The sequence below is a fragment of the Pelodiscus sinensis genome, chromosome 17 (genome assembly GCF_052426305.1).
Source record: "Pelodiscus sinensis isolate ZL-2025 chromosome 17, ASM5242630v1, whole genome shotgun sequence".
Classification (NCBI taxonomy): Eukaryota; Metazoa; Chordata; order Testudines; family Trionychidae; genus Pelodiscus; species Pelodiscus sinensis.
Window position 1 is genome coordinate 32,706,506 of NC_143068.1, and position 21,162 is coordinate 32,727,667.

At 58.3% G+C, this 21,162-nt stretch overlaps 1 protein-coding gene across 2 annotated transcripts in view; it reads left to right on the plus strand.

Annotated features, from left to right (window-relative positions):
- The window catches only part of HELZ2 (helicase with zinc finger 2), a 52,434-nt gene that overhangs the window by 15,115 nt on the left and 16,157 nt on the right, over nucleotides 1-21,162 (plus strand). The window contains exons 1-9 of one of the 2 annotated variants that reach the window (XM_075900931.2): nucleotides 36-896; nucleotides 1,213-2,348; nucleotides 3,376-3,559; nucleotides 4,357-4,464; nucleotides 7,194-7,717; nucleotides 10,823-11,455; nucleotides 12,471-13,254; nucleotides 14,421-14,496; nucleotides 16,921-20,476. In XM_075900931.2, coding sequence (XP_075757046.2) covers nucleotides 1,342-2,348; nucleotides 3,376-3,559; nucleotides 4,357-4,464; nucleotides 7,194-7,717; nucleotides 10,823-11,455; nucleotides 12,471-13,254; nucleotides 14,421-14,496; nucleotides 16,921-20,476 — 6,872 coding nt within the window. In that variant the 5' untranslated portion in view covers nucleotides 36-896; nucleotides 1,213-1,341. Of the gene's footprint in view, nucleotides 1-35; nucleotides 897-1,212; nucleotides 2,349-3,375; nucleotides 3,560-4,356; nucleotides 4,465-7,193; nucleotides 7,718-10,822; nucleotides 11,456-12,470; nucleotides 13,255-14,420; nucleotides 14,497-16,920; nucleotides 20,477-21,162 lie in introns of those variants that run through there. The other variant, XM_075900930.2, reaches the window with a different exon arrangement.

Consider the following 21,162-nt stretch of genomic DNA (forward strand, 5'->3'; position numbering starts at 1 on the left):
CGCGTCTAGATTGGCCACGGACGCTTTTCTGCAAAAAGTGCTTTTGTGGAAAAGCGTCTGTGCCAATCTAGACGCTCTGTTCCGCAAATGTTTTTAACGGAAAACTTTTCCGTTAAAAGCATTTCCGGAAATTCATGCCAGTCTAGACGTAGCCTACAGTGATTCGATCACCTCTGAGGGTAACAAAATCTGGTGATATAAATTGTGCTCATCTCAGTACACAGGTGGTTTTCTACTATAATACCATACTCACATCCCCTTCTCCCAGAAGACCGAGTGTGGAAGGACCGTCCTCCCTCTGCTTGTGGGACTTTGGTGCAAAGTGAAGTTTGGAGAACTTAGAAGTAAAGACTTCGAGAGAATAAACAAAGTGAAGCAAAGAATGTAAATAAAGAAATACTTGATAAGGAAGTAGATCGAGCATGCTCGAGCCCCGAGCTTCCATATTGCCACAGCTTTTATCCCTCTCTTTGCATCATCATACCCAGCCTCCGACGACCAAAAACCAGATTTCTGAACCCTGCGGTTTTGTGGGTGCACATACTCGATTGGATGGTGATATTGGGACATCTTGTGAATATGCCTGAATAAAATCACCTGATGCCCCTTTGGACTCGCTCTCAGACATGGAAAAAGCAGGAATCTTGCGGTTAGGTGTGAGAGGGCCCGTTGCCTCCTGTTTCCTTAATCCAAAATGTCTGTTAGCTGGGTCTTGCAGTTTTGGACTTAGTTTAGGTCTCGCGAGTCACAGAGCCCATCTGTGGACTGACCCAAGTGAAGATTTCGCCACAAGGTCTTTCCTAATTTCTAAAAAGAGATTTGGGGTATTTAATTTCAAGAAGATAATTAACCCTTCCTTATCCCACTACCCTACGGCTAACGCAGACTCCTACAGGGTAAGTCAAGTCCCGCAGACTTTGCGTTACTGGCATGACTGTTAAAATTTAGAAAAAGGGGCAGGGTCGGAAAAGGGGGAGGCTCGGCAGGCTACGTAGGGCAGCGGCCTGGCTGAGTGAACGCCCTCACAGCGAGACTCTGGTTTCACGAGACCCTGAGCAGGGGATCGCTTTGGTTTTGCTGTGGCCTTGCTGGTGCATTTTGCTTTGCTCGCTTGGGGAAACGGAGGCGTTGGAATAACCCCTCCAGCCCCTCAGTGTGCACGCAGCAAAGCGGGAGCCCGATGTTTCCTTACCTGTTGGTTTTTCTCTCCAGGTTTTTAAATGCACGTCGACAGCCGGGCCGGGCACACCGCGCTAGGACCCTGCCTGCTCCTGGGGGCCTCTCAGAGCCGCGGCTCCACCTTTAAAGATTGGCAGCTGCTTGCGTTGGCCGGCGGGAGACATGCCGACCGTGAACGGCCTCGTCCACGGGACGCTGGACGGTCTGCAGAAGCGGCTGGAGCTGTGCCTGGTGTGCTCCAAGTGCAGCGTGCGGGAGAACGAGAGCACCTATGAGAGGAAGGAGGTGGAGCATCGCTGCATGTACGAGATCCTCCTGGCCCGGTGCCGGAGCAAGAGGAGCCAGCTCTGGAGGAAGGTGGGCCGGAGGCCGGGTTTCCCAAAGCCGGCACGCTATGAGGTCTGCCGCTTCTACTGCCCGGGCGCGGGATGCAGCAAGCACCACAACCAGTGCACCTTCGCCAGCAGCAAGGAGGAGGCTCTGGTTTGGAACTTCGAGAGGGAGCAGGAGCTGGAGCGGCGGGTGCTGAAAGCCATGGTGCTCCAGGCGCAGGTCGCCGGCAGCACCAACGGCCTCCCGAGCGAGGAAGCCTCCAGCACCGCCGGGCAAATCCGCAGCGAGTTCGGGGGGCAGTTCCAGGAGATCTGCAGACTCTGCTTTTGCCAAAGTCCCCAGAAAATCTCCTTCCCGGGGCCAGCGGGGCTCTGTGAGGAGCACTGGGCGTGGGACCCGCTCCTGGTCCACGTGGTGACGGAGGGGACGAGGAAGAAGCAGTACACGGCCATCCGGCCGTGGCCGCGGGCCATGAGCCAGCTCAGCTACTGCATGTTTGTCTCCCGAGGCAAGGCCTGCAAGCACGGGGCGCAGCGCTGCCTCTACGCGCACAGCGAGGTGGAGATGGCCGTGTGGCAGGCGGAGCAGAAGCACGGCCTGGCGCGCTCGGATCTGCCGCCGGCCCCCGCGGCGGGCGGCGAGGGCCCCGCCCCGCCCCCGCCGCCCCAAGTCCACTTCTACTGCCGCGTCTGCCTGGTGACCTGCAGCTCCCAGGAGAGCTTCGAGAACCACTGCTCCCTGGTGGAGCACGCACGGATGGTCTCGGCCGACGCCACCAACCAGTGGGTGCACCGCGCCCCGCCCTACGGGCTGGCCACGTTCGCGCTGTGCAGCAGGTAAGGGGGCCCCCGGGGCCGAGCCAACTGCCTGGGTCCTGACAAAGGCAGCCCAGCCAGCTGCCGCCTCAATTCTAGCTCCTCTGTCTAGAGATGCAACCCAGGCAGTGGGGCCGTTGCTGGCGCATGCTGCGCCTGCCCCCTCTTTGGAGGAGAAAGGGTTAAACATCTCCCCCTGGATCAAGGCGGGACGCTGGGTGCAGGGTCTCCTGGGAGGAAGTTTCGGGGAAGTTAATTTTCAAGGGTCTCCCTGGCTTGGCTCCTGTTGACCTCAGGAGAGGAGGGTGAAAAACCTAATTGGGCGCTGGTGCGGAGCTCAGTGGGCTGGCCATGGGGGGCATGAGGGGCGCAGGGCGTGTCCCCACCACGTCCTCTGACCCTGGCCATACACGCTCTGCTGGGGGGCGCTGCCAGAGCTCTGGCCGGCTAGGAATCCCCAGCTAACCCTCATCTAGGCTAGGGATGTTAAGTATCGGTTAATTGAATGGTCGATTAACCTCTCGAGTTCTTATCGGTCACTCGACTATTCGATAGTCCCCACTCCCGAGGAGCCCCCTGCCACTCTGTGCTGCTGCTGCTGTATCCGAGGCAGCAGCGCAGGGTGCCAGGCGAGAACTGGTCTTAAAAACCAGCCCCCTTCAGACCGGTTGCCTGTTGCCCCCCGCTGTTGGGGGGGAGAGCTCCCGCATCCAATAGGAGCCGGAACTGAGCCAGGCTGCCTGCCCGCCTGGCTCCTAATACACTTGAAATGCAGAGCCGCAGTGCGGGAAAGTTCCATACCCGGCGGGAGACAGGACTGAGCCGTGCTGCTGGCCAGCCTGCTAAAAAATGTATTTGCAAAGTGGGGGGGATCCATGCGGTCTGTTGCATTAACCAATAAGCTTTTGCTAATCGGTTGATGGACTCCACGATCACATCGCTTGTCTAGGCGCATGGAGCGGGCTGGTGGGGGGCACCGGTCCCTGTTCAGTCTCCGGTCTCCGGTCCTGCGTGCTCTGTTTGGCACGTGGTCTCTGTTCCCCTGCAGAGGAGACATCTGCACCCTCGGAGACGGGTGCACCCAGGCGCATTCGGTCGAGGAGCTGCAGGAGTGGATCCAGAGAGCAAAGGCTGCCGAGAGGAGCAGGAAATCGGCCCTGAGAGACGGGCTCCTCTCCTACCAGGACCGGCTCATTGCCGAGTACCAGGAGTGCCGCAACGAGATCTTCATTGTACGTCCCTGGCTGCGGCGGGGGTGGGGGGATGAGCCAGCGGACTGGAAGGGGGTTAAGCTTGCTGAACGCTGAACCCAGATCCAGGGCTGTGTGAGAAGGCAGCAGCAGCATTGACACCCGCAAAGTCCCTGCATTTGCACTGGCTGCCCCGTGGAGGCCGGCTGTTTGTGCCCCTGCGTTTTTGAAGGGGGTGTGTTCAGAGGGGCTCGGAAAAGTGCATCCCGACATCCCTCCGCCTGTATCAGCAGTGTGGGTCGGTCCCCCCCACCCTGGGTCCTGATCCGAAATAGCCCCTCCCTTGCCATGTGCAACCCCCGCAGGCTGACGCCTGGAAGTGAAACGGACCCGAGGGGGCAGCGACGGGCTGGGTCAGGCCCCTCTCGCTGCGGACGACGAGAGGGGCAGAAGGCAAATGAAGGGGAGAAAGGGGGATGTGGAAAATCCCGCCTCTGAGACGTGATCATGAATGAGTGTGCGGCCCCTCCCCCCAGCATGCCCCCCACTGCCCGTTCCCAGGCTCCTCTGGGGCAGCGCAGGCCTGTTAACAGGCTAACTCCGCCCGCCTTGCCACGCCCTCGCTGGCGAGGAGGAATCGGGCGCGAGTCCCTCACTCTGCTGCAGCTGACGGTGCTGGGGGGAAGAAAGAAGAGGGGTGTGTAGCGTTGATTTGCATGTGCCCATTGGGTTTCTCTGGGGCCCGGGGTGGTGCTGCACGGCTGCGAGGCCCCCCCCCCACGCTGTTGCCTGTGATCGCAGGGGGCAATACCCGGCTCTTCTTGTCTCCTCTCCCGCAGCTCTCTGAGGAGGTCGACGGCGTCCGCATCACCTGCGAGCAGCCCATGCGGGTGCACTCCGAGGACAGGAAGATGCGCTATAGGTGGAAGTTTGCAGTCCACTCCCAGGTAAGAAGCATCCAGGGGGTTTTAGGGGCTCTGTGCCCCGCGTAGGGCGCCAGCCCTTCGGCCCCAGGGGCTGCTGAAGAGAGCCGCTGCCTCCGGAGTGGGAGGAGGATCTGGTCCAGGTGCCTTTGGGGCGCTCGGAAAGCTGCTGCCCGCGGGGGTTACCGTTGGGGCCAGGGCTGGGGACGCGCCCGCCATGGTGCTCAGGGCAAAGGGAAATGTTCTTCAGAAGTCTGTGCAGCGTTTGTGGGGCTAGGGAGGGATTTTGTCTCCCCTTCCCCCTCTGGTCCCTTTGCTGGGCCCCAGGATTGAGCCTTTTTGGAAACCTCTTTTAGTGTTTAGTAGGGACGGAACCCACCGAGGTCCACAGGCATTATCCTAGAACCACAGAACACTAGGACTGGGAGGGACCTCCAGAGCTCGTCCAGTCCCGTCCCCTGCCCTCATGGCAGGACCAAGCAGCGTCTAAATCAGGGCAGCTCAACGCTTGGCCCGTTTGTTTGCGGTGCAGTTTGGATTTACACGGGCCTCAACACGGGGGGATCCTTTGAACAGGGCCTCCACTGGGAACACGCCCCACAACGGCGAGTCACTATAACGGCCTTCTGTTGAGATGCGTTTTAATAGTTCCATTCTGGAACTAGCATGGCTCATTAAAAGTGCTGCCGTTTGGGTGGAAGTCGAGTAGCTATGACTTTTTATTAATAGCAGCAGACCTGACTTAAATGGGGCCTGTGTGTTGTGACGTCTTGCCTTAATCTTTGTATTCATGCCTGTCTGTGTGAAAATATATTTGCATGTATATGATGCAGCTAAAGTTGTGACCCTCGCCATGTGCTGTGAGGATCATTGTCCGTCCCCCCCGCCCCCCGCCCTGGCCTTCCAAAGTTGAGTAGCCCTGATCTGGATCAGTGTTTCTCAAGCTTTTTTTTTTTTTTTTCCCTAAAGTTCCCCCTTTAAAAAAAAATTGTAAGTACCCCCAGTACCTACAGAATAGTGATAGAAATGTAGCCGTGTTAGTCTGGGGTAGTTGAAGCAAAATGCAGGACAATGTAGCACTTTAAAGACTAACAAGATGGTTTATTAGATGATGAGCTTTCGTGGGCCAGACCCACTTCCTCAGATCAAATAGTGGAAGAAAGTAGTCACAACCATAGATACCAAAGGATACAATTAAAAAAAAATGAACAAATATGAAAAGGACAAATCACATTGCAGAACAGGAGGGGGATGCGGGGGGGGGGGGGAGGAAGGAAGGTAAGTGTCTGTGAATTGATGATATTAGAGGTAGGGAGAGTGGGATGTTTGTGAGTTAATGGTATTAGAGGTGATAATTGGGGAAACTATCTTGGTAATGGGTGAGATAACAAACATTTGAACTAAGTCCTTGTTGGAAAGTGTCGAATTTTAACATGAATGACAGTTCAGAGGATTCCCTTTCAAGTGCAGATAGTCTTTAAAGTGATCTAGTTAGTCTTTAAAGTGATCTGCACTTGAAAGGGAATCCTCTGAACTGTCATTCATGTTAAAATTCGACACTTTCCAACAAGGACTTAACAAACATTTGAACTATCTCACCCATTACCAAGAAGACAGTTTCCCCAATTATCACCTCTAATACCATTAACTCACAAACATCCCACTCTCCCTACCTCTAATATCATCAATTCACAGACACTTACCTTCCTTCCTCCCCCCCCCCCCCCCGCATCCCCCTCCTGTTCTGCAATGTGATTTGTCCTTTTCATATGTGTTCATTTTTTTAATTGTATCCTTTGGTATATATGGTTGTGACTACTTTCTTCCACTATTTGATCTGAGGAAGTGGGTCTGGCCCACGAAAGCTCATCATCTAATAAACCATCTTGTTAGTCTTTAAAGTGCTACATTGTCCTGCATTTTGCTCCCAGTACCTACAGTTTTTCAGACACACACAATTTTATTCTACCATTGCAGCACATTTGTTTAAACAACTTCATCAAAGCCGGGAGGGTGGTGACATTATTGAGTGTAAAAAGTACAAAAATAATCAAGCGCTGTAAAACTTTAAAACAAAAATTCAGTTCTCTCCTAATTTCAGTTGTTGACGTACACCCCCCCCCCCGACTTCTCTTGAGTACCCCTAAGGGAACTTGACCTACTGCTTGAGAAACACCGATCTAGACCATCCCTGACAGGTGTCTGTCCAACCTGCTTTTCAATATCTCCAGTGGTGGAGATTCCACAACCTCCCTAGGCAACTTATTCCAGTGTTTCACCCTAGACTGTTAAACTACCCTGAGAGTTAGGAAGTTTTTCCTAATGTCCAGGGCTCGCCGAACCGCAGTGAGCCCCGCTCGCCAGCCACGCTGTCCGGTGATCTGCGCATGTGCTGTCCCAGCTCTTCCGGGTTGTAATCTACTCGCCACGGGCGAGTAAATACATAACTTGTCGAGCCCTGCTAATGTCCAACCTAAACCTCCCTTGCTGCAGTTTACACCCCGTTAAATTCCTCTACACCCCTATAAAGTTGAGGCGGGAACGGGAACCTTTCTTCAGGATTCTGGGGCCGTTCGGTAGCTGCCAGCTGGGATTTCTCTCCCCGCGATGGGATTCCATAGGACGGGCGGGGAAAAGAAAAATCTCATGGCCGATTTAGCGCTATTGGGCTCTTCTGGAAGCGTGGCCAGATGATGGGGCTCGTGCAGGGAACTTCTCATCACCCCGTCTTCCTGTTGCCTTCTCACTGGCAGGCGCCGCTGCGGCACGTGGCGTTACTGAAGAGAGATCCTGGCGCCACCTTCTTCCTGGCAGGGGAGGGGATCCCCCGGGGGCTCACCTACATCCGGGGGGAGCGGGTGAAGGCTCTGTCGGCCTCGCCGCGGGTGTGGCTGGTGGAGGTCTGCATGGAGTGCTGCACCTTCGGCGTCTACGATCAGTGGGTGGTCTTCGACTTCGACAGCCGCCCCGTGCTGGTGCGGAAAATCCAGGCCAAGATCGGCCGGCGGGAGCTCCCACAGCACGTCCCCGCCAGCGCGGAGGGCAGCCGCTTGGTGAACTTCCAGCGCTGGCACAGCGGCAACCGGGTGATCGTGCCCAGCGTGGAGATGACCAGCCACGAGGTGAACCTGCTCGCCAAGTACAAAGCCCCCGCCCTCTCCCTGGAGTTCCAGCGCGACAGCGCCCCCAACACGCCCATCACCCGCCTCAACTACAAGGAGAGGATGCATCACTTCCTGTTCCGAGAGGAGGAAGCTGAGCAGACCTTGATTGACAAGTAAGCGTCCTGGTGGGAGGGGCAGCTCTGGGGGGAGGGATAGCTCAGTGCTTTGAGCATTGGCCTGCTAAACCCAGGGTTGTGAGTTCAATCCTTGAGGAGGCTGTTTAGGGATTTGGGGCAAAATCTGTCAGGGATGGCACTTGGTCCTGCTGTGAAGGCAGGGGACTGGACTTGATGACCTTTCCAAGGTCCCTTCCAGCTTCATGACCTATGAAGCCAGGCTTCATGAACTGGGCTTGTTTAGTTTGGAAAAAAGAAGATTAAGGGGGGACATGATAGCAGTTTTCAAATATCTAAAAGGGTGTCACAAGGAGGAAGGAGAAAATTTGTTCCTCTTGGTTTCTGAGGACAGGACAAGGAGTAATGGGCTTAAAGTGCAGCAGGGGAGGTTTAGATTGGACATTAGGAAAAAATTCCTAACTGTCAGGGTGGTCAAATATTGGAATAAATTGCCAAGGGAGGTGGTGGAATCTCCCTCTCTGGAGATATTTAAGAACAGGTTAGATAGACATCTGTCAGGGATGGTGTAGACAGAGCTTGGTCCTGCCTTGAGGGCGGGGGGCTGGACTCGATGACCTCTTGAGGTACCTTCCAGTCCTATTATTCTTTGATTCTATGATTTAGGAGATAGGCATCTCCATTCATTTCTAAGAGCACATCCCGCCTTCCTCCTGCCTGCAGAAGGAAGGCAGGATGCTAATTCTGTTCCTTCGTCCATGGTGCTAGGTCAGGGCTATTCCCCACATTCCCCCTGCGTCCACTGTGCGGGGGTGGACCCAAGGGAGAGCTACAGGTCAGACCTGTCCCCAGTGTGGGGCACTGGAACAGGACAAAGAGGGATGACAATAGGGCCAAATTCTGCTGTGTGGGTTGTAAACAGGTTGGACCTCTTGGGTCTGACCCTTGGGACATGACTGGTTCTGGATGAGGGATTTTGCCAGACGAGAGAAGTCATTTCTGGTCCCTCTGCTGCTGGTCCCACTGCCTGCCCCCCTCCCCCCTCCCACCTTCCTGGCTCCTGCCCCTTCCCTCCCTCCTGCCCCCGCCCCCATGCCCAGCTGAACTACACACTGGCTCCCAGCCGGAATCCTGGTCCCCCACTCCCTGCGGCGTGCTGGGACGTCCTGATCCTGGAATATCTGGAGTCCTTCTGGGCTACAGATGTGACCAGACCAGAGGGTTCTGGTTTTAGAGGGGCAACCTGTATTATGGCTTTGTTACTTGTAGTACTGTGGCATCCCGGCACCCAGCCGCGGACTGGGGGTGTGCGAAGGGCTGTTCATACGCAGAACAAAGACCATTCCCCCCCTCCCCCCACCCCGAGCTTGCAGTCTAAGCACACGAGAGCACAGGGGATGGGGAGCACCAGGAAACTGGCCTTCGTGGTCAGCGTGGCAGGCGGCGTGGCAGGTCTCCCCCCGCCCCCCGCAACTAACCCCTGCCCGAGTATGGCCCCAAAAGGGGAGTCTGAAGGCGGGATCTGAAGGCGGACAGTGCGGGGGCTTTGTGGCTGTTGGGGGGTGCACCCCCTAAGTATGGGGGCAGCGCTGGCGAGAGCACGAAGGTGCCCGATTGAAAATGTAACAAGTGCATCTTTGGAGGCTGATGGGAGTGGGGGGGGGACCTCAGGCTAAGGAGGGAGAGAGAACGAGGCTGGGGAGAGGTTGTGTGAGCCCGGGAAAGCGAAGGCAAGGGGCTTATGTCTGATGTGACCCAGAAGGCGGAGGCTGGGAGGGACGCAAAGGCCGAGGCGAGGTCGGCAAGGCAAGGGGAATGGTCTTTGTAGCAGGCAGGTTTCTGAAGGCATGGCTGGTGGGTGTAAGGCCCCGCCCACATTCCGTTCCCAGGGTATCCCCCGTTCAACGTCTGGGCTGCACCGCAGCACTCAGCCCTGTGAAGAGAGATTAGAAAGACTAGGACTTTTCAGCCCAGAAAAGAGGAGACTTTGGGGGAGGGAGGGGGAGAGAGAGGATAGAAGTCTATAAAATCATGGCCGGCGTGGAAAAAGTGATTAAGGAAGTTATTTGCTTGTTCCCATAACGTAAGAACTAGGGGTCACCACCTGAAATGAATAGGTAGCGGGTTTGAAACAAACAAAAGGAAGTTTTTCTTCATGCAGTGCAGGGTCGGCCTGTGGAACTCCTTGCCAGAGGATGTTGTGAAGTCCAGGACTTGAACAGGGTTCAAAAAAGAGCTAGATACATTCATGGAGATTAGATCCAGCAATGGCTGTTAGCCAGGATGGGTAGGAATGGATGAAAGGGGAGGGATCACATGAGGATTGCTTGATGTTTGCCCTCCCTCTGGGCATTGGCCACTGTGGGCAGACAGGACACTGAGCTAGATGGACCTTTTGTTTGACCCAGTCTGCCCGTTCTTATGCTTTTCTTGTGCTTTCAGGGGGGTCAAGGCTGGGAACTTGCTTCTACAGTGTGAGGGCTTGGCTCCCATGGGGGTCATGGGCAGCAGGGGCGGGCCCTTGGGCAAAAGGGGCGGGACTAGGGTCTTGCCACTTGCTGCCCTAGGTTCACCCGCTGCCCATGGCTTTGAGGGGCAAGATGGCGTTTGTCAAGGCCAGGGGGAAGGTTGTCGCAGTGTGAGACAGAGTTTCAGCCGCGTGGCTGGCTAGGAAGGGCCGGAGAGAGTCTGTACGATTTGGGCATGACCTGGACACGGACCGAGTCTGAATGAAAGCGGATGCCCAGGTTACGGGCCTGAGGGTCCGGCCGGGAGGTGGAGTGGCTCTCGGAAAAGGCACTCGAGGGGGTTGGAAGGAAGGGGAGGAGCTCTGCTTCAGCCGCGTGGAGCGCGAGCTGCCGGCTGGACGCCCCACAGGGCACATCGGAGAGACCAGGGGCGGCTTTTGCGTGGCTAGAATGGGAGAGGACAGAGGCCCATCTGAAGCGATGGCCTGTGGGCTTATCGGTTCATCATCCACACGCCTGTGCACGCACGTCACCAGAACCCAGGCCCCCTCGTGCGAAGCGTGTGGGAGGCGGAGGGGGGGGAATTGGACGGGGATGAGGGCAGGCCCATCTGCCGCGGGGGGAATATCGCTGGTGAACCCACACGTGCCATCAGCTCTGGTGCCTTCTGTCTCAGGCTCAACCTCCAGGTGGCCGTCTCCCTGACCCCGATGCTGCAGACGCTTTCCGTGGGGATGAAGATCGCCCTCGCGGGAGAGCTCTTTGCGGAAGTGCCGATCCCGTGGGTGCTGACGCCGGACACCAGCGAGGGCTACCTGCTGAGCCGGGCGGTGAACACCGCTCTCCTGGCGCCCGCCCCGCCCACCGACAACCGGGTGTATGAGGTCAAGGTGGAGAGCAAGGCCACCACGGAGAAGAGCATCTGGCTGCTTCTCCCCCCAAGATGCTGCAGCGAACTTGGCTTCCAGCCGGACACCACCCGCCAGGTGGAGATCCAGTTCCAGATCGACCGGCTGCAGTTCCGGCTGTGGCACTACGCCGTGGACCAGCTGCTGGACGAACGGCTGATCCTGCCCGACGTGGCAGCCTGTTCCATCCCTCCCTCCCCCACGCTGCCGCGGATCGGGAACAGGAAGCAAAACCAGGCCATCTCCTTCATCACCGGCCCGGCCACCGGCCCCCGACCGGTCCCCCCTCTGCTGATCTATGGGCCATTCGGCACAGGGAAGACCTTCACCTTGGCCATGGCCACCAGGGAGATCATCAAGCAGCCCAACACGCGAGTGCTGATCTGCACCCACACCAACAGGTACCTGGCTACGCTCCCCTGGGGCTGCTTGCCAAGGCGACACTGTGGGAGGTCCTAGGGGCACTGCTGAGCATATGACCTACGAAGAGAGGCTGAGGGAGTTGAGTCTGTTCAATCTGCAGAAGCGAAGAGTGAGGGGGGATTTGAGAGCAGCCTTCAACTTCCTGAAGGGAGGTTCCAAAGAGGATGGAGAGAGGCTGTTCTCAGTGGGGGCAGGTGGCAGAACAAGGAGCAATGGGCTCAAGTTGTGGTGGGAGAGGTCCAGGTTGGATATTAGGAAAAACTATTTCCCTAGGAGGGTGGTGAAGCACTGGGATGGGTTCCCTAGGGAAGTAGTGGAGTCTCCATCCCTAGAGGTGTTTAAGTCTCGGCTTGACAAAGCCCTGGCCGGGTTGATTTAGTTGGAATTGGTCCTGCCTAGAGCAGGGGGCTGGACTTGACCTTCTGAGGTCTCTTCCAGCTCTATGGTTCTATGATTCTATGCTGGGTGCTCAGCAGTGCCACCCGCACTCCTGATGGGGATGAGGGGACGCGAGGGTTTCCCTAAGGAAACTAAACTTGCCTTTTGAGGCGAAGAGTTTTCAAAGCGTCCAGGCGCATGGGCCAGTGTTTAGAGGTGGCCCCGCTGTCCCGTACCGAGGAGCGTTCTCCCGCGGCCAGCAGGAAGCGGGGGGCAGGAAGAAGAGGTGGATGGATGGGCAAGGGAGACCATTCCCTTAGGTTCGCAAGTGGAGAGCAAACGTTTTCTAAGTTCTCCAGACTTTGAAACGGGCGTGTTTGCGTGGAGTGTGGAATCCCGACCTTGGTGGTGAGATCCGGGGCCGGCCCAGCCTACGAGCCTGTCGTAGAGCCTGCACGTTGAATTCATTCTTACAGGACCGTTCCCCGTTTTGAACGAAACTCACAGACGGGGGCGCTGGTTGGCTTGCCAGCTCTTAGCTCACCCCTATAGCCTGGGCCAGAGCTGGAGGTTGGTTGACCAACAGCACGCTCCGGTTCTCTCTCTCCCTTCCAGCGCGGCTGACATCTACGTCCGGGAGTACTTCCACGAGTATGTCACCAGCGGGCACCCCGGGGCCATCCCCCTGAGGATCAAATACACGGACCGGGCCATCAGCCTGACCGACCCCATCACTCGGCTGTACTGCTGCCTTTCCCCGGACCAGATGTCCTTCCGGCAGCCCACCCCAGAGGAGCTCAACAGGCACCGCATCATCATCACCACCTCCATGCTGTCCAAGAACCTGCGGGTGTCCCCCGGGTATTTCACCCACATCCTGATCGACGAGGCGGCGCAGATGCTGGAATGCGAAGCGCTCGTCCCGCTCTCCTATGCTACCTTTGAGACCCGCATCGTCCTCGCGGGCGACCACATGCAGGTGACCCCGAAGCTGTTCTGCCTGGGCGGGGGGCAGTCCGCCGACCACACCCTCTTGAACCGCCTCTTCCAGTACTACCAGAGGGAGAAGCACGAGGTGGCGCTGAAAAGCAGGATCATCTTCAACGAGAACTACCGCTCCACGGCCGGCATCATCGAGTTCGTCTCCAAGAACTTCTACGTCAGCAAAGGCAACGCCATCCATGCCAGCGGCAACATCCCGCCCCACCCGGAGATCCACCCGCTCATGTTTTGCCACGTGCCGGGCTCCACCGAGCGGGACATGGCCATGACGTCCTGGTACAACGTCTCCGAGATCATGCAGGTGATCGAGAAAGTACAAGAGATGCGCCAGAAGTGGCCGGATGAATGGGGAGCCCGGGACCTGAAGAGGATCTGCGTGGTCTCCCATGGCATGCAGGTAGGCAGGAGGGCCCCGGGCGAGCAGGGCTATGTGGGTCCGTCGCTCCGCACGGCAGCTGCGTGGGACGCTTTGTAAACGCCAAACGCTGGGCTCGGTTTGTTTGCTGTGAGCACCCCTCTCGGTAGCTGGCAAACCCCGGACGCGGTGCGTTTGGCCGAGGGGGTGTTCACGGCGTAGGGGAGGGGAAGGGATGGGAGCTGGGGGGCTCTTTATAATGGGGAAGTTTTAGGGGGGGCAGAGTCTATAGCAGTGTTTCTCACCCAGTGGGACAAGTACCCTTAGGGGTACTTGAGAGAAGTCTGGGGGGGGAACGTCAACACGACTGAAATTTGGAGAAAACTGAATTTTTGTTTTAAGTTGTACAGGGTTTTATTATTTTTGTACTTTTTACACCCAAAAATTTCATCGTCCGCCCGGCTACGATTAAGTTGCTTAAACAAATGTGTTGCAGTGGTAGAAAAAAAATTGTGTGTCTGAAAACTGTAGGTGCAGGGGATACTTCCAATTTTTTCTTTAAAAAACGGGTACTTTATAAAAAAAAAAAGGGGGGGTTGAGAAACACTGGTCTATAGCGCAGCAAATCTGCTGAAATCCTTCTCGGCTCGACAGGCAACCCAGAATTTTCCTGCTGTTTGTCCTTGATGCCATTCCTCCCCCGAGCCTCGGGTGTTTGTTTTGTCCTTTACGTCTCTCTAGTGGGATCCCTGCCCCAGTGAGTCCGAGTCTGTCCTGCGTAGGGATGCGTGGAATTAACTAACCGTTGAAAATGTCAGCAGTTATGTGCGGGGGGGCAGGTGGCTCCCTGGGAGTGCCAGGAACTGGCATCTAAGCCAGCTGCCCTCGCGTACCCGGAGCCTGAGAACGTTCAACCGTAGCCCAGGCTCATCGGCTAGCTGGTTACACGGTTACGCTTTCACATCCCTAGTCCTGGGTGGAGCTCCGGGGCTGGATCTCAGCGCCATGCACCAAGGTTGGCTTGCCCGGCCTTCCTGGACAGCTGGGGAACTCGGGCTTGTGAGACGACTGTTCTGGCATTGCAGGCGGGTGGAAATAAAACACCCGTGAGCTGTATCCAGTCTCCTTACCTGGGGTGGGGTGCAGGCTGGGGGCAGCGGGGGAGCTGCTCCCCGCTTTGTGACTCTCCCGCCTCCCTCTCCCGCCAGGTCAATGCCATCAGGCAGGAGCTGAAGAAGAAACAGCTGGGAGAGGTGGCCGTGGAAAACTTTGAAAACTTACCAGGTTGGTGTTTTGCTGAGCGGTTGTTCTTGCTCTGGCAGGGCCGGCGTCCGCTCCCGGTGCCCGGGAGAAGGGGCCGTTTTACTCTGGACTCCCCTTGAGTCGTGAGAACTCTCCCTTGGTCACACCAGCAACTGTTCCCACGCAGCAGGGCGCTGCAGGCAGGGGGAAGGGTCCCGGGAGAAGGCTGGGCGGGTTAGCAGAGGCGCCCTCCGGCCTGTTCTGAACCCTCCTCTAAAGCAGCGGAGGGAGCCCAGATGTGTCCGTGTGGCGCCGGGGCAGCCTCCCGGGCACACGGTGCCGTTCGGTCTCGGTTCTGACGCGGTGCCACTGACTGGGCCTTCCAGGGCTGGTCTGCGCATCAGTCCCACTTGGAACCCCTCGAAAAGGACCTTGCTGAGAACCAGGCCTCCTTAAGGTACCTCCGTTTGGGGGCCCAGAATCGCCTGGTCGTTGGAAATCTTGGCCACATTTGTATCTCACAGGGGCGGGGAACCTAAAGCCAGAGGGCTGGATGCAGCCGCTGGCTTGCCTGGATCCGGCCCCTGAGGCTTGGGGCGCCCCCCAGCATTGGGGAGCCTTCCACTGGTGAGGGGTGGGATTTTTTGCTTCTCACTTTGGTGCAAGCTCCTGACTGATTTTTCTGTGGGTCAGCGACCCCCGGCCCAAAGAAGATTCCCCACTCCTGGTATATCGGATATGATGAGGGCACCCACACGCCACCTCCCAAGCAGCTTTTAGCCTTTCGCTCAGGGACAGGGAACCTTTTTTGGGCCGGGGGCCACTGACCCGCAGAAAAATCAGTCGGGCGCCATGCACAAGTGAGAAGCAAGGGGAAAAAAAAAGGGAAATTAAAAAAAACCCAACCTCTCCCTGACGTGGCCCCTGACTGAGGAGAAAGCCCTTCCCCACATTCCCCTCGCACACCAGAGCCTACGGGGCCCAGGCTAGTGGATTTTGCGTGCTCCTGCCTCACAGTGGAGCAGCAGCAGGGTGGCATGGCTGGAGCACCAGCGCATGCTCCCTAATGCTTGGGCGGGTGAGCCCTGAGTCTCGGGACTGGGCCAGGCAAGCCAGGGGCCGGAGGTGCCCCACCCCTGCTGTAACATGTGGCCTAGAAAGCTCTGCCTTTGTTTTCGGCCCTCGCCAGCAGAGCCAAAGGTCTCTTCTCACCCCACCACCTCATCCCTGCCCTGTCCGGCCCGGGCCGCAGCGGAGCGCGCAGCACAGAACCCCCCGGCCAATGTAAAGCGGCCGCTGCCTGCGGTTCCTTTCCTTGGACGCTTGACACGTGGCCAGGATTTTAAACAGAAACCCGGGCTCCCGAGGTCCGTCCGGGTCCGAGCCTCAGCCTGTGACATTCGCTGGGTGTCTGTGTCTGTCCTGAGGCGCATGAACCCCTGGGATCCCGGCCCTGATCTCTTCTGGTCCCAGCCTGCAGCCAGACGAGCCGAGGTGCCCACACTCGCCAGAGCTTGGAGACACCGCCCTGGTGGGATTCATGTCTCCTCCAGATTTCTGTGATACCAAGGGAGGGTCTGGTAATGGCGTCATTAGGAGGGGATGGGTTGTAACCCGCAGGGCACCCCAGTGCAAAGCCCCCCTAGCGCTGACCCCATGTAACTGCCCCGGGACGTCCCCCGGAGGCTGTGGCTGAAATGCGACTGCCCTGGGAGCTGAAGGCAGGGCGGGTGGGGTTTGGTTTGGTGGTTTTGTTTTGTTCCTAAGACGACAGAGCTAGCTCGGCATTGGTTTTATGATGCAGCTGGGACATCTTGTGGTGGGACTAAGGAATGACGGGAGGGGGCGTGTTTCCCATCTTCCCACAAACCGTGCTCTGCCTCTCCGGAGGGTTATGAACTCACCGATGGGCTGTTTGTCATCCCTAGTGCTCATGGCTGCCAGAGCCAGATGGGGTGGTGTCTGCTCCCGGACTGGATGACAAAACGTTTTGTTTAGACAGGTGAATGGTGACTCCTCCTCCTCCCGCACCAAACCGCTGGTTCCCCTGGGGATTTTTGGAACGGCACGCCCTTTCCCAAACGTCCTGGGGAACAAAGCCCCTTTCACGTGGGTTCACGAGGAGCCGATAAGGGAGGCAGACCGTTGTCCGAGCGAAGAGAGCGTCGGCCCACGAACGCTGCTCTGGTGTTGGCCGCCTTGCTCTGCCTCTTGCTTTATCTGGCTCCTCCAGTGGGTGTTGGTCGGGATCACGGCTCTCGGGATCTGGTTTTGTTGGGTGAACTCTCGAGTCGCTGGGGGAAATCACGACGGGGGGGCGGCTTCGGCCTGTCACTTGTTGCGGGTCCGCAGGCAGCGTTGTGGAGGCCTGGTCACCTCAGAGGCAGGCTGGTCACCCTCTCGCGCCATTCCCTGAGGTAATCTCTCTCTCTCTCTCTCTCTTCCCCCCCCCCCCCCCCCGTGCAGGGAGGGAGTTCCGCGTCATCCTCATCAGCACAGTTCACACCAAGGAAAGCCTGCTCAGCGCAGCCTCCCCCAACATGGAGTTCTTCAACGAAGCGAGGGTGCTGAACACCATCATGACCAGGGCCCAGTCGCAGGTCATTGCGGTGGGCGACGCGGTGGCCTTGTGCTCCTACGGCGAGTGCAGCAAGGTCTGGAAGCGCTTCGTCCAGGAGTGCATCGAGAAGGGCAGCGTGACGCCGGCCACGCTGACGCTGGAGCAGATTAAGCAGGCGGTGTCCGACCAGCAGGGCTGGGTCAGGAGAGGGGCGGAGGCGGCGCGGCTCTGCGAGGAGGAGGGCGACAGCGACACGGATTCCTGGGCGTCGGAGCTGGAGAACGTGCATCCCGACGATCCCATTCTCCAGGAGCTGCTGGACGAGAGCAAGCACCTCCTGGTGACCGTGTCTGAAGAAGGGCTGCTGAACGTGAAGTCGGAGGCCGCGGCCCAGCAGAACGGCCGGCTGGAATATGTCAGCTTCTCCCCGCGCGTGATGCTGGACTACCTCCGCATGCACCCCAAAATGTACAAGAGGTGTGAGCTGATCAAGGAGGGCTTTGACAGAGCCACCGCCATCGCCTTCGACGACTCGCCCCCCCTGAACATTCAGATCAAAGGCAGGGTGCACTGCGGCATGGCCTTCACTGGCGACCAGGTGCTCGTGGAGCTCCTGCAGAGCAGCTCTGCCGAGGGCGGCCCCACCCGCCCCCACGGGAAGGTGGTGGGGGTGCTGAAGCAGGCCGAGCGAGAGCGGACCTTCGTCTGCATGATGGACGAGTTCGACCCCCGCGTGATGATCCCCATCGACCGCACCGTCACCAAAATCTTCGTCCCGGGGCTGAAAGAAAAACCCAACGTCCTTGCCATCCGCAGGCAGGTCAAGGGGAAGTTCCAGGTGGTCAGCTGTGAGAAGATCAACCAGGAGATGAAAAGAAGTCGGCTTTTCTGTGTCCAGGTCATCTCCTGGCGGGAAGGCTTTTACTATCCTCTGGGCATCGTCACCGAGGTCCTGCCCATGGCTTTGACTCTGGAAGAAGGCTTGAAGATCCTCAATTTGGAGTATGGGCTGACGAAAGAGTACCCAAGCGAGGTGACCAAAGAGCTGGCTAAACTCACCTCCAGCAAATCCAAGCTTCCCAAGGAGAGCGTGAGGGACTGCCGGGGTTACCTGACCTTCACCGTGGACCCTCCGGGCTCGAGAGATTTGGACGATGCCATCAGTCTCCGAGACGAGGGCAGTTGTTACGAGATTGGGATCCACATCGCCGACGTGGCTGGCTTTGTTCCCAAGGACAGCGCGCTGGACGTGGAGGCGAGAAAACGGGGCATTACTTACTATGCCCCTGGAAAGGAGCCGCTGTGCATGTTCCCGCCCCGCATCAGCCAAGACCTCTGTAGCCTCCTGCCCCTCAAGGATCGCCGGGTGGTCTCCCTGTTTGTCACCGTCGAGAAGAAAACAGACAAGGTGATGAACGGTGTCTTCGCTCTGTCCACAATCCGCTCGGACCGGCAGCTGTCCTACGAGGCGGCGGAGAGCATCATTAAGAGCCACTACCGAGGGGAACGGGAGGGTCTTTCCTTTGACACCCTCGAGGACTGCGTTGCGGCGGCGTATCACTTCTCCAGGGTCCATCGGAAGTTCAGGCTGCAGGAAGACTGTTACTATGATCGGCTGGACGAGGACAGTACCCCGGGCGACCGGGGATCCCACCAGATGATCGAGGAGTTCATGATCATGTTCAACAGCTTCGTGGCCGAGTTTCTCACCAACAAAGACCACACCAGGGACATCACCCCTCTCCGGTGCCAAATGGAGCCCAACCCCCAGCAGCTGATACAGATGAAGAACAAATACAGCCACGTCATCCCTTTGTCCATCCACCTGTCCCACCACCTGGGCGCTCTGCCCGCTGGCCCCGCCCCCGCTGGCCCCGCCCCCACTGGCTCCGCCCCCACTAGGCGGGGCGAGTTCCATCTCCTCACCCCGCTGTGGGAACACCTCCGGTCGGCTGTGGAGGCTGGTGACGTCCGCAAGGCGCTGGACCTGATTGCGACCGACGACATCCACCCCACGCTCGCCCCCATCGTGCTGGAGTTCCGGCGGCTGCTGAGCCGCTCCTACTTCAGTCGCTCCAACTCCACCGCTCAGTCGAAGGCCGGCCACTACTCCTTGCACGTCGACGCTTACACTTGGGCCTCCTCCCCCATCCGCCGCTACGTGGACGTGGTGGTCCAGCGGCACTTGCACGCCGTGCTGGGCAAGAAGCCGGTGCTGTACGCTTCGGACGACATCGAGTTCCTCTGCCACGACTTCAACAGGAAGAACGTGCGGGCGGGGACGTACGAGAGGCGGGCCCATTCCCTGCAGATGGCCACCCAGCTGCAGTGCCAGGTGCTGCAGAAAATCGCCTTTGTTGTGAGCGTCGAGGGAACGAACAGGTTCTTCAAAGCCTTGTTCCCGCTGAACAACGAGACCCTGCCGGACCCCCAGGTGATCAGCTACCGGTCTCTGCAGCTCGTGGAGCAGCCGTTGTTCCTGCAGGAGCAGGGCAGCATGAGGCTTACGTGGAAACGGCGGATGTACTCGATGGCGAGCTCCAAGGAGCGCACCCCCCGGTCCTCGCCGCTCGGGGACCGCAACATCACCCTCTTCAGCGCGCAGGTCTGGCGCGACATGCTGGCAGCCGTCCGAGGTGAAGAGCTTGAGAGGGCGATGGCTCTCCTGGGGAAGGGCCGGCCCACCCACCAGCGGCAGGTGGGGCGCGTGGAGCGGAGCGAGTGCTCGCACTACGTGGGGCTGTCCCTCGAGCTGAGCCCCGGGGACGCGCTGCAGCTCCAGCTCACCACCGACGTTTTCCGGGGGTTCCTGGTGCCGATCGTGCAGCTCTGGAGCGTGGCGCCGGGCTTCGACGTCTGCCTGCAGCACACCGAGAAGCCCATCGACTGCTTCTCCCGTTACGCCACGCTGGCCTCCAGGGACGCGTACAAGTCTCTGTCGGACTACACCAAGGTGTGGAAGCCGCTGAGCGCGATGGAGTCGGCCACCTGCGCGGTGGCGGAAAACGACTCCATCGTCCTGCAGGAGGTGAGGATCGTGTGGGACAAGCAAAGGAACAGGAAAGGGCAGCTGCAGGGCACTTTCTCGTTCACCAAAAGCTTCCTGGAAGAGTGCGCCATTGAAGTAGACTTCAACCACTGCTACCTGTGCATCCGGCTGGAAGGGCTGCCGCTCAGCGGGCGCCACGGCGACGAGGCGTGTCTGAGCCACGGCCTCCAGAAACTCCACCTGTCCCATGAGGGCCCAGCGGGCAGCCCCTTCGTGGTCGATCCGGCCACGTACACGTGGGTGGCCCACGGGCTGACCGAAGAGTTCGGTGACAACGAGAAGCAGGACAGAAGTGGTGAGAAGACGGTGAATTTTTACCTCCATTTTATGTCCATGGAGGAGGTGCCTGCCGAGGTCTCCCGGGACTCATCCCGGTTCACGGTGGAGCTCATTCCCAAGATGCTTCCGGATGTGTAAGTGAGATCCAGCGGGCAGCCGGTGATTTCGGTCATTTGATTTCAGCCATACCCAAGCCGCTATGGGGCGACCTTTCCCCGGGCCGCATCCCCAGACGGGATAGAGCCTTCTCAGGAGCGTGCCTGGCCTGCTGGAAATCCCTTACACGGACCAGCCTGGCCCCGGGGCTTCTGGCAGGGCACGCTGCGGTTTGGGTTGTCGCTTTTTCCGAACCGTTCCCAGAATGCCCCGCTCCCTGCTGTCCGAGCCGTGCTAAAGAGCAGAAGGTTGAGGGGTGAGGCAAAGAGATCCCCTCCCCCAGCTTGTCTTGTGAATCCCCTGGGGGCTGCTGCACCCGACGTACACGCCTCTGGCTTTTCTCCTGGGCACCCGGAGGTTCAGGAACAACTGGGGGCTAATCAGCCTCTTCCCTTTTGCAAAACCGGCCGGGATGTGATCTGTGCTCCCTGCTGCGCTGCGGACTATTATTCCCCTCCGCCCCTCCCTGACCCGTCCTGGCTCAGCTCTCCGTGCAGGCTGGGCAGCGTAACCCTCTCCCAACACAACCTCTTCACACGCTGGCTTTAAGCTCTCCCAGCGTTGAGCCTGTGGGGAATAAACAGAGCAAAGTGTGGGCGGGGGGACTAAGGAAAGGCTGTTGAGCAAAGCGGTGTCTGTCGCCCCCTGGTGCTACGTTTTGGTA